The sequence below is a fragment of the Mustelus asterias genome, chromosome 18 (genome assembly GCF_964213995.1).
Source record: "Mustelus asterias chromosome 18, sMusAst1.hap1.1, whole genome shotgun sequence".
Classification (NCBI taxonomy): Eukaryota; Metazoa; Chordata; class Chondrichthyes; order Carcharhiniformes; family Triakidae; genus Mustelus; species Mustelus asterias.
The window spans coordinates 60,038,521-60,055,571 of record NC_135818.1 but is presented as its reverse complement, the minus strand read 5'-3'; the positions used below and the strand labels follow the sequence as shown (position 1 = coordinate 60,055,571).

The window sequence follows — 17,051 nt, the reverse complement described above, 5'->3', positions numbered from 1 at the left end:
GGGTGCATGCATTTGCATGCATTTAACTTGACTTAATGGGCCACATGCCCAACTTTACCACCACTTCCCCCTTTACCACCACGTTCGCCCATCCAGAATTGGCACGAAATAGACATGCTCCATATAAGTCCGATTCGGGTGCTCCATCAGTGAGGGTTACTGAGGAGGTAAGTGCCGACAGCTCTCTCCTTGAGGTCGGTGGGCCGGGGGGGGGGGGGGGTCCACTGCCAGCCTGCCTGAGATCATTGGGGGGAAGTGGGGGGAGGGGCCTGCGATCAGTCTGGGTGGTGGGGGTATAAGGGGGTTAGTAATGTTTTGGGAGTGGGGCAATGTCCGTGGGGGCCAGGGGGACGCATTATCCGGCCCGGGAGAAATGCGGCAGGGGAGCAGCGTTCTATCATTTTTTTTCTGCACATGTGCAGTTGGAGGTGCCAATCGGAGCTGCAGGATTTCGGGCGCATTAAGTCCCGCCCACAGGATTCTGCAGCACGATTCAGAGTTGCTGATATTTTGGCAGGCAGAGTGCGTATGGGGGCGCCTCAGAACGGGTCTAAAAGTCGGATCTGAAACACTCCCAGTTTCAAGTCTGCCCAGCACTTAGAATCAAAATGGTAAAATACGGCCCCATGTCTTACAAATTTGTTAGAGTTCTTTGAAGAAGCAACCAGGAAGGTTGATGAGGGCAGGGCGGTAGATGCAGTCTATATGGACTTCAGTAAGGCCTTTGATAAAGTTCCACATGGTAGGCTGCTCTGGAAGGTTAGACATGGAGTCCAGGGAGAGCTGGCAAATTGGATATATAATCGGCTTGATGGTAGGAAGCTGAGGGTTATGGTGGAAGGATGCTTGTTGGACTGGAGGCTGGTGACTAGTGGTGTGCCTCAGCGGTCAGTGCTAGGCCCATTGCTGTTTGTTATCTACATCAACGATTTGGACGAGAATGTACAAAACACGATCAGTAAGTTTGCAGATGACACTAAAGGATGGTATTGTAGACAGTGAGGAAGGTTGTCAAAAATTGCAGCAGGATCGTGATCAGCTGGGGAAGTGGGCCGAGAAATGGCAAATGGAGTTCAATACAGATAAGCGTGAGGTGTTGCATTTTGGAAAGTCAAATCAAGGGAGGACTTTCACGGTGAATGGTGGGACCTTAGGGAGTATCATGGAACAGAGGAACCTTGGAGTTCAGGTGCGCGGTTCTCTAAAGGTGGAGTCACAGGTAGATAGGGCAGTGAAGAAGGCTTTTGGCATGCTGACCTTCAGCAGTCAGGGCACTGAATATAGAAGTTGGGAAGTTATGTTGCTATTGTACAGGATGCTGGTAAGGCTGCACCTGGAGTACTGTGTTCAGTTTTGGTCGCCTTACTATAGGAAAGATATTATTAAACTGGAGAGCATGCAAAAGAGATTTACACGGATGTCACCAGGACTCAAGGGACTGAATTATAGGGAGAGATTGGACAGGCTAGGGCTTTCTTCTTTGGAGCGTAGGAGACTAAGGGGTGATCTTATAGAGGTGTATAAGATTATGAGAGGCATGGATAGGGTGAATGCACTCAGTCATTTTCCCAAGGTTTGGGAATCAAGAACTAGAGGGCATAGGTTTAATTTAAGAGGGGAAAGAATTAATGGAGTAACTTTTTTATACGAAGGGTGGTATGTATGTGGAATGAGATGCTGGAGGAAGTAGTTGAGGCAGGGACATTGACAACATTTAAAAGGCATTTGGACAGATACATGGATCGGAAAGGTTTAGAGGGATATGGGCCAAATTCAGGCAAATGGGGTTAGCTTAGATGGGCATTTTGGTCAGCATGGACCAGTTTGGGCCGAAGGGCCTGTCTCCGTGCCATAGATTCTATGATTCTATAAAATGGCAGCCTGGATTTTCACCAAGTCATGATGACTTGGGAACCCTTTAAAAACAGAGGCTGGACCCTGATTCTGGGATTCCCGACCCCATTTCCAATTTTCACCAGTGCTTTTAAGGGTGCATGCTGATTTAGGGCGTAAGCCTGCATCTTGTACTTCCAACCCTGATGGCTCCATTGTGGACATAAGCATGTCCAAGTCCTCTTCAATTTTCAAGGAGTCGATATAGCTTTTCAAAGAGTTGTGATTCATGTCAAAGGTGTCGTGAACCATAATCTGCATGAAGGAACATTATCAAAGGCAAGTCCATGCCCCCTATGCCAAGCTATACACCTCCATCCACCTCCCCATGACCTCCCATGCCTCCAATGCCAAGCTCACCCCATGGTCCCTCATGCTCCCATGTCAAACTATGGCAGTTCCATGCACACTGAGTGAGCACCTTGAGACTGAGTGAGCAAGATACAATCAATCAATCACACACGCACAAACTTATTCATACTAAAATGGTCAACTTTATTAATTATTAATTTTTTTAATTACCAATTTATTGCTTTGACTTTTTTTTTATACCTCCACTACTTTTAAAATTAATTTTAATATTGCGTCAAACCTTATCTTTCCAAAATTTGCTCATTGGCCCCTCGAGTGAGAAAAAATACAAAAATATTGTCCCACATGCAAAAAGGTTGGGCACTAGGTGCGATTACAATAGGGCAATAAAAGTATCAAAGGACATTTCCTTTTTAAAATTGTGGAAAGTTATGAATGCTTTTTACACATCCTATTGTCACAATAGGGTTCATTCGCTTCTATAATGTACAGTGGGTCATTGGGCATGGAAGTGCCATAGCTTGATATAAGAGACATCAGGGGCCATGTTAGGGTGGGTGGGGAGGCATAGCTTGGCATGGGTGCACGAACGACCAAGGAGGTGGATCAAGGGTAATAACCTGGTCATGGAGGTGGGTGGATCGACATGCGATGGCATGGAAGAAGCTAGGGAGTGTGTTGGGGGTGAGGAGGTGTGAGAGGTGACGGTTAGAGGGCCTTATTTTTTTCATTACAACTGGGATGAGGTCCCACAGCACAAAAGTGAACCTTTTAAACAGCCTGGCACCTGGCATTGCCTTTCACTGCCTATGACCTCTTTCCCAGGTCAACTGGCCTGACTGCAGCCTGTATCCGCCAAAGCAATGAAGATCCCACCTTTGCGGGCACTACCTCCCCAGGCGGGTGCACTAAATCTGGAATTTTGCTAACCTCCTCTACCCATCTCATAGATGAAAATTCAGCCTGCATATCTATGACACACGATGGCAGATGTAGCCTGGTGAATTAGAGAAAATATTTTAAAGATAGAGATTTTGACAAGAAACTACCCTCTTAATCCTTTCAGACCAACACTGAGAAAATATCCAGTGTGATAAAATCTGCCAGGCAGATGTGGTTTTCAAACATAATTATATTTTTAGAACTTCACAGCTCAGCCACGTGAATCTCAAAGTCAGGGGTAGAAGCAATCGCAATCTCAAGCTTGAAAGAAAAATAAAGTCTGGAAGGGAAATATGTGCATGGCCTTTCATTTCATCCTTAACAGTCTTAACTTGATCAGCTTAAGGAACTACTTATAACATTAACATGAAAACATGTGAAAATTATAATGGTGATGACAGCACTGTACCTGTTTCAATATCTGTCAGATGGAGCATTGAATCAAATCCACCACTGAGGATCTGTCTTCCACACAATGACCACTGAGCATCACGAACGGCCTCTGAATGGCACAAGTAAGTCTTCAAGCATCTGCCTGTTTCTATAGCGTCCCATATCTACAGGAAGGACAAACAAGAGACTAGAAATATAACTTTTAATTACGTTCATATCTAACAGTCTACTTCAAACTTACTTCGAACAGACCCATGAAGACAACCTGTCCAGTACAATAGGATATACAATCCTTACAGTGCAGAAGGAGGTCATTCAGCCCATCGAGTCTGCACCGACCACAATCCCACCCAGCCCCTATCCCCGTAACCCCATGTATTTACCCTGCTAGTCCCCCTGACACTAAGTGGCATTTAGCATGGCCAATCAACCTAACCTGCACATCTTTGGACTGTGGGAGGAACCAGAGCACCCGGAGGAATTCCACCCAGACACGAGGAGAATGTGCAAACTCCGCACAGACAGTGACCCAAGCCAGGAATCGAACCCAGGTCCGTGCGCTGTGGGGCAGCAGTGCTAACCATTGTGCCACCATGCTGCCCCAGCATTATTAAGGTTAGGGTTAAGATTAAGCCCCAGCAATACTATATGGCAATAATATTGTGGAAAGTTATGAATAGAGAAAGATTCGCTGCATGGAGAACCTAGAAATGTTGACAAGCAACTTTCAAAAAGCTGACAAAGCCCTAAAATGCTGACAATTCAAAATCAAGAAACGACAGGAAAACAATTACAAATTTAAGTCCATGGTCAAACCGCCCTTTCAAGGATACTGAATAGGTTTATTTTATTACATTTGCTTTAGATGTTGATGTACTTGCCCTTACTGTGAAGGAGTTTGAGAAAGTGAACTGTCCAGGCCAAGCAATAAGGGAGGAGCATCAAATGCAAAAGGTTAAAAGTCAAATGAAAATGTCAGCTGCAATTTATGGCTCTACTCGTGTGGAATGTAATTGCAACACATAAGACAGAGAATACAGAAAATACAAATTTGCTGAGGGATAGAGGTTGGAACCTTTAACAACCAAAAGGGGCATGGTTCTTCAAACAACTTTTTAACTCTCCACCAGTTCAGCAACAGTCATTACATTCTCCATCAGTGCCATTCACTTGAGCTCCAAAGAAATTGCTCAATGAACTGGCATGACTGAGCATTTTGATGAACATTATTTCAACCTTCGTGAACATGCAAAGAATAACGATTCACATAGATCTTTTGATACATATTTCTCATGAATAAATTGCAAAAGCAACAACCAAAACTGCAATGATTAGTTTTACTTTAGAATGTAATTATTGTATTAATATCTCACTGATACTCTGTGAAATTTGAATTTGCCTTTTTTCGTCAACTCACTGCTTCAGACAGTATGATTACTATGGAATCTAATTTATAATGAACAGTACGATTCATGGCTTCTATTGTATTCCCTAACAAAATTAATACATCTTTTTCCTGTAATAAAGAATAGCATGTAGAAATTGGATACCTTGATGATCTAAGTAAACTACACAACGAGATCTCCTATATGTTAAAATAGGAGTAAAAACTTCATGAGGTAATAAGTTCATATTTGCAAACCGAGAATATATGAAATAGGTTTCTTGCAATGTCATGGAAATTGATGAATATTCCAAAATAAACTTGAAATTTTAATTGCTTTGTTTGGCCAAAATATAAAGTTAGGAATTGTGAATTGGTGCCAGAATTCCACTACAGTTCAAATTAAAATTTCATAATGGCCTCTCTCATTGTAAAAATCATTGTAAAATCAATGAATACCTTTGATTAGTACACAGATTTAAATTAGTTCTGAACATCAGTCAGTCCAAAAGGCTTTTTCTAACTGAAAATATTGGCAGTTAATGAGCATTTATTTCTACTTGTGGCACATAGGATTCTGCAGACATTGCACTTGTGGTTAACTGTTGTTATCCAGTGAGTTGCAAAGAAGCAGAAGAACTGAATTAATTGGAAAATGCAGTCGTATGCATACAACATAAAAGCAGGCAGTGACTTATATAGATTGAAAAAATGTCAAACCATGAGGCTTGTATGGATTAACAATGTTATCGGAATCCAAAAACTAATTTAAATCTTTGTGTACTAATCAAAGGTATTCATTGATTTTGGTTACTGTCAAGAGTCTTCAGCATAAAGTGAAATCTAGTTGTGTTCATTAAAGCACAGAATATAAATGTTTATAATATTTCAGATGGTATTCAGTCATGAAGATTTTCACTTCACATGTTAACATTTTGCACTGATTTATATTGAATTGAGAGAGGCCATTATGAAATTTTAATTTGAACTGTAGTGGAATTCTGGCACCAATTCACAATTCCTGTTGCTGTACATCATTGCATTTTTTTTAAAAAGCTGCCAAGTACAAGTGTGTCAAGTGAGCAATTTGTGGTGTATGACAACACCATGATTGGACTGCTTGCTGTATGCACAATTCATCACAATGACAATTTAAACCAAGCAGATACAGACGTTCATCATTCAACTTGCTTGTGGACTGCGAAGAGATAATTAGTGATTATTTTTTTTACACCAAATTAAAACCAATCCTTCCTGGCAGACATCTGCTGCAATTCCACGGACAACATATTTATGCCGTACAAAGCCCACTGCTGTCCATTTCAGGAACATAATAATGGCATTAACTTTGCATTCTTGTAGAAAAATGTTTTTCCTTTTTCTCACTCGAGTGCTTGATGTTAGTCTTTCGGGGTCATTCCAGTGACCCAGAAAGACTAACGTCAAGCACTCAAGTGCTAAGATTAACGAGCCTACGCATTGCCAGAAAAGTACCAGCTTCAATTCCCAGTCTGTGTTGAGTTAGCTGATCTCAAGCAGAGCAACGCTAAGGGAGCAACACTTGGTTTCAGCACCCGTGGGTAGTAGGGGGAGAAACTGAACACTGTCTAGCAGCTGCTGCTGAACTTGGATGTTGTTGTCAGGTGAGAACAAGAGCAGACTGCTGGGGTGCCGCTGTGTTTAGGTAGTCTGATAGCAATCATTGTCAGCACACACAATGTCTGATGGCTGTGTGCGCAAGTTACTAGATGGTGCCCATGGAAATATACCCAGGAAGGAGTGGAATGGACCAAATTGGCAAAGAGAAAAGAAAGTATCCTCAGGCCTCTAATATTATACTGGAATGCCAGTGATGCTCGTTGACTGTACAAGAAAAAAAAATTACATTTATATAGCACTTCTCATGCGCTTAACAATTAGGTACTTCTTAAAGTGTAGTCACTGTTGCAATGTAGGAAACATGACAGCTCTATGTGCTGAAAAAACTACAAACAGCATGTGATACTGATAATCTTTTGTGAAGTTGATTGAGGGATGCTGGCCAGGACACCAAGGATAACTCCTCGGCTCTTCTTTAAAATAATGCATTGGGATCTTTTGCATCCATTCAAGCAAATGGGCTTTAGCTTAAAATCTTATCCGAAAGACTGTACCTCCGATGGCGCAGCACTCTCTCAGTAGTGTCAGCCTTGATTTTTGTGCACAAACTCTGGAATATGACTTGAACCCAGACCCATGTAATTCAGAAGCAAGAGTGCTATCAGCAAAACCACAGCTGTAGCTGACAAGACTATAGCATTGTTCACACAATATTAATCACTGACAACGCGTCTAATGTGTATGAATATAGAAGCATGCGAGCATCATCACTTGAATGTCCCTGCACTGCAGAAATGAACAAAGTCTGTGATTTTCACACACCCAAAACTTTAATTAAGGGGTTGGTATAACTTAGGTCACTCCAACTGTTGCAGTGCAAAACCTGCTTTGGTCTCAGGAATGTAGTATAATTTCAGTTGCATTATATAAATAAAACTTCCTAAACTGAATAAGATATTCAGTTTTTAAAAAAATTCAATGTTAACGTTCATGCAACCCAAATGAAGTGCATATGGTGGCTTCTAACCTCCACTACTATTGATGAAAGCCCTGAAAGTGTTATGGTCTATTGTATAAGCATTTAATTACTTTACTACCTGAACAACAAAAAAGACTATCTGCGCCTTTATCATCAACCTCAAATGCTGCAGTAAGGTGCCAGCCTTTAATTATGGAGACATGCTGTTTTCTGTCATGGCAACATTATTCAAACACCAAGTTAAAAATGTGCTGTTTTCAATGTGACCTCAATGCATCATAACCAAGTCTGTTAAATTGGCTTCTAAACACAACAGGCTTGATCTTTAGGTCACTAATGAATTCTTCTCTTGGTTGGAAGTTCTTTTTGAATCTCTCAGCCATAAATCATTCTGTCCTGCTACCTACTGATTTGAAAGCTGTATAATGTTTGAAAAATTAGTTCTTGTGCTTTGAAAATGTATAGGGCGGGGTTTTACAGCCTCGCTCGGGCGAGACCGGAAATTGCCGCCCGAGGTCAACGGAGATTTCCGTTGACGGACCCTCGCCCGTGCCGATTCCATGGCGGGCGAGGTGGTAGAGTTCCAGCCATTATATCAAAGCATCCATAATCACACAATATAAAATGTGTTTTATGGATTGTGAAAAATAGTCATTACAAATGTTTTACTAGGTCAATGTACCATATGGCTTTGTACTGAGCTTGCTCGAGGTTTGAGCCAAGCTCTAAGCTGAGGTAGCAAACATTAGTTGAAATAAATATGGAGGAGCCTTAATTAGCCGTTAGTGTCCCTGGGATAAGGAACATAAATAAAAGTCAGACACATTCCCATTCCTGACATTCCCATTCAGTAAATCATTCCAGAAAACATGCTGCGTATATCACATTGGGATGTGATTAGTCTCAGTTGAGAACATTGACAATTATTGATTGATGCCAAATAAACCTCTCAGATATGTACAGCAAGGGTACTGGGCCATATTATAGAAATAGAAGGGGCTTTCTGAGTTTTAATCAAATTTTTTCATAATTATGAATGCCTTATGGAACAGGGTGCCAACAAGTGCAATAAATCCCAGATCATTTGAAACATGCAAAAGCAATTTGGATCAAGATCCAATTTGCAAAATAAAGAAGACTGGGTTTGAGAATGGACTTCCATGAAGATTCAGGTGGTTGGGTCGAACAACCTATTCTCATTCTTATGAACAATGCAGTGTTTCACTATCTGTAAGCAACTACCTTTCTTCCTGGAGTTCTTCTTTAATACTTGCCAAATAACCAGGATTGGCAGATTACAAATCATTTCCAAATAATTGTTTAAAAAATGATATTTCATGGGATGTGAGCCTCATGGCTCGGCCAGCATTTATTACCCAACCTTTTATTGTGCTCGAGAAGGTGGTAGTGAGCTGCCTTCTTGAACCACTTCATGTGGTCTAGATACACCCACCGTGCTGTTAGGGAGTTACAGGATTTTGACCCAGCAACATTGTAGGAAAGGAGACAACTTTCCAAATAAGGATGATGTGCGACTTGGAGGGAAACTTACGGGCAGTCGTATTCCCATTCATCTGCTGCTCTTGTCCTTCTAGATGGTAGAGGTGATAGATTAGAGAGAAGCTGCTGAAGGAGCCTTGGCTATTGCTGCAGTGCATCATGTCAATAATACACTGCTGCCCAATGCATCGGTGGTGGTGGGGGTGAGGGGGAATGAATGTTTAAGCTGGTGGATGGTGTGCCAAGTAAGTAGGCTGCTTTTTTCTGGTTGGCATCGAGTTTCCTGAGTATTTTTGGAGTGGCACTCATCCAGACAAGTGGAGGATATTCCATCACACTTGTTACAATCCCAGCCAATTTTATTACTGGACAAGACAGATTCTAATTTTTATTCTCTTTAGAAATTGTGGAGGTAAGTTACTGAACAAATTCACAGGAGTCAGATATACTTTTAATACAAAGAATTAAAAATTTATCAAACAAGAAAAATGAACTATATTACACCAGACAAAAAGGTTGGAATAATCACAATACAAACACAAGAAAATGGTTCAAATATTCAGTTTCCTTCACCCCAGATATATCTTTACAGTCACATACAAATTCAGAAAGATAAAACAATCTACCATATCTATCTTTTGCTCTTAATAGTCCGGACAGGTATGTAAAACCTATCAACTGGCAAACTGTGGTCAGACATACCTCACTCCATGTAAATGGCAGATGTAACCAAAGCAAATTCTGCGTGTTTCCCAACAATCCATCCAGATGCTTGTCACGCCCTGAGCCAACTGTTGTCACTGAAACCTACTTTTTTTAAACAAGAGTTTCCAATCTCCACATTTGAAGAACTCACCTTGGAATTCTCTCCAAAAGTCACTCCCATTCGGACAGCTTCAACAAGAATCCACCTCTCGGGTCTCAGTCTCGCCTTCAAAGTACTTTTCCCTTGGATCTCAGTGCACGCTCAAACGTCACCCCAAGTACACACGTACACACACGCACACACACACGTGCACACACACACGTACACGCACACGTACACGCACACGTACACGCACACACGCACACACCCCCCCCCCCCCCCCAAAGACCAGCCTTTGAATAAATCTTTAACCAAGAACACTCATAGTTGCTGCTTCTCTCCTTCCAGCCCTTTGCATTTTTGGTATCTTTTCAAAATCAGAACCATGAGGCTGCCAAAGATCAGAAGCAGTGGCTAGCTGTTCAACTAGCCTGAGAAACTGGCTTTTAATTGGAACTCTCAGGCTAATGGTTCCATTTATTAAAAACAGTCTTTCAGGTCTGGCTCGTCACTCTGGATGCCATTACAACACTGAGCCCACATCCGCCACTAGCTCCTGATGTTTGTCACCATCTGGACCTGCCTCTCCCAGGCCCTGACCAAGGGCAGTCCAATTTTCTCACCTTACCTTCAGGATTTTAGACCAGAGGTCATTAAGGAAAGGGAACACAGGAAACATGAAACTTAAAATACAGGTAATTACCCGAGAGCTCCATCCCCAAGGGGTTCACAAATCGAAGTTTGGGAACCACTGCCTTGTAGTGTACTCCAGGGGAGGCAACGTATCTGGTCTACATGTGACCCTAAACCAATAATACATGGCTGAATCTTAATAATGTTAGAAACAGTAGACAAAAGTAGATAAATTCTGTCGTGATAGCATCAACCACAATGCAAGAATAAAAACACAGGGCTTCACCTGAAGCTGTTCTCAACAAAGATTTATGTACGTGAATTAGCGATAGTTTTAGTAGGTATTAAGATGGTTACAGCTCATTTTAACCCTGGAGTACAGAGACTGCTGCAGCTCTATTTCCACTGACCAAATTGAAATCAACTAACCCAGCATAGATCCTGATAAAAACTAGGACCTTGCTGGTTTGCATGGCTCGGTCACTTGCTGCTTTACCTAGCTAAGGACAACTGAACATAGTGTTTAAAGAAGAAACAGATTATATTTCATCTTCAACAACAAAAGGCACATCTTTCAAATAAAGGTGCTTGGTGGGTTGTACTAAGTTTCATAAATACTTAAGCGCTTCAGACTACTTCTATACTTACGTATTTTCTTTACTCAACTTGTTTGCACAGAAAAGAAAATGTTTTGCTGTAGCAGTATGATTATGGTAATTTTAAAAAATCTTTCACAGGATGTGGACATCGCTGGCTTGGCCAGCATTATCTGCCTACCCCTAATTGCCCTCGAGAAGGTGGTGGTGAGCTACCAACCTAAACCGCTGCAATCCATGTCTTTTGGGTACGCCCACAGTGCTGTTAAGGTGTTAGTTCCCGGATTAATGGCCACAATTTAATTAGCAATCTGAGAAGCAAAATAAATATACCTGAGCAATTAATGTAGGCTAACAATAAGATTTTAATAAGAAATCATTAAGGATACTTCATAACGGTTTTACATGCTGAACATACAAAGATCTGGACTTCTTCAACAATTTCAAATAAAGGTTGTGGCTTTACGACGGATATTAACAATCAAAACTTCTCTGGGGAAAATAAAGTAAATAATGATTAAAGCTTCAACTCAGGACACTTAATAATGAACCAGTGAAGTAATGAACTGCATCATCATGGATACTCATTCAATTTAGTCTTCCTTCTTCCATCCCCAAAAATCTTTTCTCAACTTTTTCATGGCTATGACAGATACATAGAATCATAGAATCCCTACAATGCAAAAGAGACAATTCGGCCCATCGAGTCTGCACCAACTCTCTGACAGAGCATCCCTACCCAGGCCCTCTCCCCCGCCTTATCTCTGTAATCTCATACATTCACCATGGCCGATCCACCCAACTTACACAACTTGGGACACTAAGGGGCAATTTAGCATGGCCAGTCCACCTAACCTGCACATCTTTGGACCCAATCTTTACTGCCCACTGCTTTTACAGTTCTTAGTGTTGCATGCACCAAGGAAGTCCTTCTCACCACTAAATTTCAAGCAACTATAAACTTAAGTAAGTGATCAATGTCCAAGGTGTGGACATAGCTAACTTACTGATCCCCACTGCAGTGCCTAGGTTCAGTGCCAAGTTGCTGAAGCCTTGTTATGAAAAAAATGTCATCAACACAAAAAACTCGACTCAAACACCTTTACTGCAAATCCATATTTAACAAATTAAGTTGAGTAAATGTTTTTTTCTTAATTCACTGATTTTCTTTGATACTTATGCCTCACTCTTGGTCGTAAATCTTCTGCCTAGTCAGCTTGGTGCGTGGAGAACATTTTAATTCAATAACATCAGGGTGAAATCTACAATTCTTATGATGCTTCTTTCCTTCACATATAGAAATTACCAAATGTCTGGCAATCTCCAACAACAAAGGCTTGGGTGACATATCCAACACTGGAATGAAGCCAAACTTCAACTGCAGACTGCTGGGAAAATGGCAGGGCTCTGTGGGGGATTTTCTTTGTTGGATCTTTATGGTTGTTTCCACAATTTTAATGTGAATTATTTATTTCAGTGTGCTTAGGCTGTGACTTGTGGAGCTATATATCCTTTTGAAGAAGAACAAATTCTGCAATTTAACATGGCTAACTTCCTAACTTGAACCAGAACATTACATTCTTATGACAATTAAATGCCCTTCCAATATATTTTTATAAACATCCTAAATATTTAATGCAATGCACCTTACGTATGACTTTTGTATGACTTTCAATTATACAGATCTTAAGGTCTTTGTGGAATCTTACTGTGTGCAGAAAGGTTACCACATTCAGCTACAATAGGTACTACACTTCAAAACTATTCATTGATTGCAAAAAACTTTGGGATAGCCAAAGGAAATAATGTGCTGTGTAAAAGCAATTTCTTTCCTCAGAAGAATGATGGGAAAAAGGGCTAAACCGTACAGTGGTTGATTCTTCTCAGATTTTTTTTTTAATTAACAGGATGGAGGGAGTTATTCTTGTTCCTTTTTCCACAGGTTTCAAACAGCTACAATGATGATGGAGGAGGGGAAAAAATAAATTTTGTTCTTAATTTTCCTTCTTTGTTGCATTAAAGTACATGCCTTTCAAATCAATAATGGCACAGATAAGATCAGACACTTAAACCGTAAGGAGTGAGTAGGCCATAAAGATCTCAAAGTATTTCACATATGATAAGTTGCTTTGAAGGGCACCGACAATTGCAGGCAAATAGCAAATTTGCAATCACAGCACTTATATGGCTCGCTAGCCCCAATCGCAAATTGTGATGTCCCCCAGGATCAGGAGTTGGCGGGAAAAAGGATTTTGCACCAGTTGCCAGCCTCTGCGACCCTTCCAGGCCACGCAGCCAGCCCCGATCAGGTTCCTAGCTAGAGCAGGCGGGAACCCGATGCATATTAAAAAGCACACATTTATATATAACTAGCTGGCTTGAAGCCCGAGTCAAATGGCCCTTGCTGTTCACCCGCCTGCCCAGTGGGATCTGCATCGGGCAGATTTTGGTACAAGTCCTCACAAGCAAGAGCCTGGCGTGTTGGACACTGAAGATCAAAGAAGCACCTTCAACCCCCTCAGCAATAAGAAGTATCCTCCCCCCTACAGCATGCAGACATGAGGTTTATCTGACCTGACCCTCCCCTCCCAACTCAGACCCCCCACCTCCCCCTCAGATCCCTCCACTCAGGCCCCCTGAAGAGGACTACATCCCAAAATTTAGACCTGCGCCCACCAAGTCTAATCTGCACATGTTGGGCCCGATTTTACCATCGCATTGCACCCGTTTTCGGACGCGAAAACTTGATAAAGTTGGGCGTGAGGCGAGTAGCGCGATCCACGCCCGCCTTCACGCCGGTTCCCCCTTTTCCAAGGCCCGAAAATGGCCGTGAACGGGACTGAAACAGGCGTGACGGCCATTTGCATGCATTTAAATTGACTTAACGGGCTGCACGCCCAACTTTACCGGCACTTCCCCTTTACCACCGCGTTCGCCCATCCAGAATCGGCACGAAACAGACATGCTCCATAAAAGTCAGACTAGGGCGCTCCAGTTAGAGAAGAGGTACGGAACTAACGTCTAACGGATCTCTGCTTGAGATCAGTGGGGGGAGGGGGAAGGGGATTCCGCTGCCACTCTGCCTGAGATCAGTGGGCGGGAGGGGGGGTCCGCTGCCACTCTGCCTGAGATCAGAGGAGGGGAAGGGGGGGTCCGCTGTCACTATGCCTGAGATCGGTGGGGAGGACCGGGCAAGGGGGTTCTGCTGCCACTCTGACCGAGATCGGGGGGGGGGGGGGGGGGGGGGAGGAGGAGGGAGGGACCCACGATCGGTCTGGGTGTCAGGAGGTGGGGGGATAAGGGGGTCAGTAATGTTGAGGTGGGTGGGGCAATGTCTGTGGGGACCAGGGGGAGGCATTAGCTGGCCTGGGAGGGATGTGGCAGGGGAGCCACATTCTATCATTTTTTTTCTGCGCATGCGCTGTTGGAGGTGCCAATCGGAGCTGCAGGATGTCAGGCACATCAAGCCCCGCCTACAGGCTTCTGCAGCGTGATTCGGAATTGCTGATATTTTTTCAGGCAGAGTGCGTATGGGGGCACCTAAGAACGGGTCTAAAAGTCGGATCTGAAAACACTCCCAGTTTCAAATCCAACCAGCATTCAGGATCAAAATAGTAAAATAGGGCCCATTATGTTTCCCACTTCTGGTTCATAAAAATCAGTAAGGAGTCTAACAACACCAGGTTAAAGTGAGTCCCTGACGAAGGGACAGCGCTCCGAAAGCTAGTGGCGTTTGCTACCAAATAAACCTGTTGGACTTTAACCTGGTGTTGTTAGACTCCTTACTGTGTTTACCCCAGTCCAACGCCGGCATCTCCACATCATAAAAATCAGACATGAATAGAGCAGCTGCTGTTTTATAATATGACTAATTTTTCAGAAAAATTGTTTATGACAGTTTCAGAATTTGTATTTAGTTTTTAAAATCTCAAAATAAAAATCTGGCATCAGTAAAAAACAAAGCTGTCATAAATGGTTTTAAAACCCCACTCCAACTGGTTATTTAATGTCCTTTGGGAAGGTAAATCTGTTGACTTTTGAAAAAATTGTTCATGGGATGTGGGCATCAAGGACCAGCATTTATTGCCCATCCCTAAATGCCCTTCAACTGAGTGGTTTTAAAGAATTAACCACATTGCTGTGGATCTAGCATCACATGTAGGGCAGTCCAGGCAAGATTGGCAGATTTCCTCCCCTAAAGGGGGAAGGAAGTGAGCCAGATAGGTTTTTAACGACAATCAACAATGATTTCAGGGTCATCATGAGACTTTTAAGTCCTGATTTTTACTGAATTCAAATTTCACCATCTGCCTTGGTGGGATTCGAACCCGGGTCCCCAGAGCATTACCCTGGGCCAGTGATAACACCACTACACCACCATCTTCCCAGCTGGCTTATGTGCAACAGTTCTCGCACCAAAAGTGGTTGATTACTAACAGCGCTCTGTCGTGTCATAGCAAGTCTTACAATTCTATCAAACTGCCACCTCCAGCAACATTATTGTAGCTTCTTTGCCACACAGATTGCAGCAATTCAGGAAGGCAGCATACTGTCAACTCCTAAGGGAAATTTGGGTTGGGCAATCAATGCTGGTCTCATTTGCACTCCTCATGTCCTCAGGAAAAATTTTAGAAACTGAAAACTAAGTTCCTGTACATTGGGGAAACAGGGTTTCATTTCCCCCAACATATATTGCAGAAAGCCGATAAGCTAAATTGGAAACGTTGCCTGGAGTATTAAAAAGCAAATTACTATTATGATACTGAAACAAATGAATAATTTCCTGTGAGACAAGATAGCCATCAGAATGTCATAAAGAGGGAGCTACGTACAGCATTACAATGACAGATGAAACACCTTCTCCTAACAATGTCATTTAGACCTGCTTTAGCCAACACAGTCACACTCAAACAATGGGAGAAAAGATGATTAATTGTGTGACATTTTCAGAAAATTAGATGTTTCAGACTTTGATATTATCGTATCTGACCTTTATCGTACGAATATAAAATACCAAGCATTATTCACTGTTAATGTTCACCAAACAACTGAATATCTTAGAGACGATAATTTATTCTTGTAGCTCTGATAAAAATAAGGTAATTTAAAGACTTTTTATTTGCATGCTGTTCTAAATCAAACCATTTTCACTGGTTACAGAATGACGTACTTTAAGCAAGAAAAATGTGAATAAAATCTCAGAACTGAAATGCTATGTAGCATTTGTCACCCCTCCCTGAAAGGAATCACCTTCATTGTTATAAAGAGACAAAAGCATTGCTTCTTATTATACCATTCCAATATTGCATTCTTAAATGTGCAGACAGATTACTAATGTGTTGCATTAACATGCTGATGCAAATCTGTGATGAATGGCTTCACTTTGCAAGTGCCTTCATTTGTTCATAAATTGTAATTTACGCACTTACGACCCTAATATCAACATGCTTCAGTTCACTTAATAAGATAAAATTCCCCATGCAGATTGCTTAAGCTCTACTTTGTTTGATTATGTCTTGCCAAGATGTTAAATATTAACAGAATTGCACACAATTAAAACCCAAGAAGCAGAATCAGTCGGCAAATATGAAATATTGCTATATTCCGCAACTGTGCAGAAATAAAGTCCTCGGCGCAATTCTCCCAAAAAACTTCTAAGTGCCGAATTGGCGTAAAAGCTGGAGTAAATCCCACTGGTTTTTTTGCGAGATTTTTAAAATGAATCTCCCACATTCTGTGCATCACAGAGAGCCTGGCATGAATCACATTAAAAATCAGTGGGCGGGCCTATTCCCGCTGAAGAGGCCAGATGGGCACAAGTGCAGTAGCCCCGCACTGCCGGCCTCCCGATTGCTGGGCAGCTCGATCACTGTCCAGCCCTGCGACCCTGCAACACTAACCCTCCGACCACCTCCCCGCCTCAATCGCTGCCCTCCTGGATGGCTCTGGGAAGCCCCGAACCCCCAAACGGCAGTCCCGATCTCCTGATTCCCTCCCACCACCGGCAGCCCCGAA

The 17,051-nt window shown here is 42.3% G+C and overlaps 1 protein-coding gene across 9 annotated transcripts in view; it reads right to left on the bottom strand.

Moving 5' to 3' along the window:
• The window catches only part of wdr25 (WD repeat domain 25), an 84,374-nt gene that overhangs the window by 27,284 nt on the left and 40,039 nt on the right, over nt 1-17,051 (bottom strand). For all 9 annotated transcript variants that reach the window (XM_078234122.1, XM_078234123.1, XM_078234124.1 and 6 more), the window contains exon 3: nt 3,557-3,704. In XM_078234122.1, the coding sequence (XP_078090248.1) occupies nt 3,557-3,704 (148 nt within the window). The remainder of the gene's footprint in view (nt 1-3,556; nt 3,705-17,051) is intronic.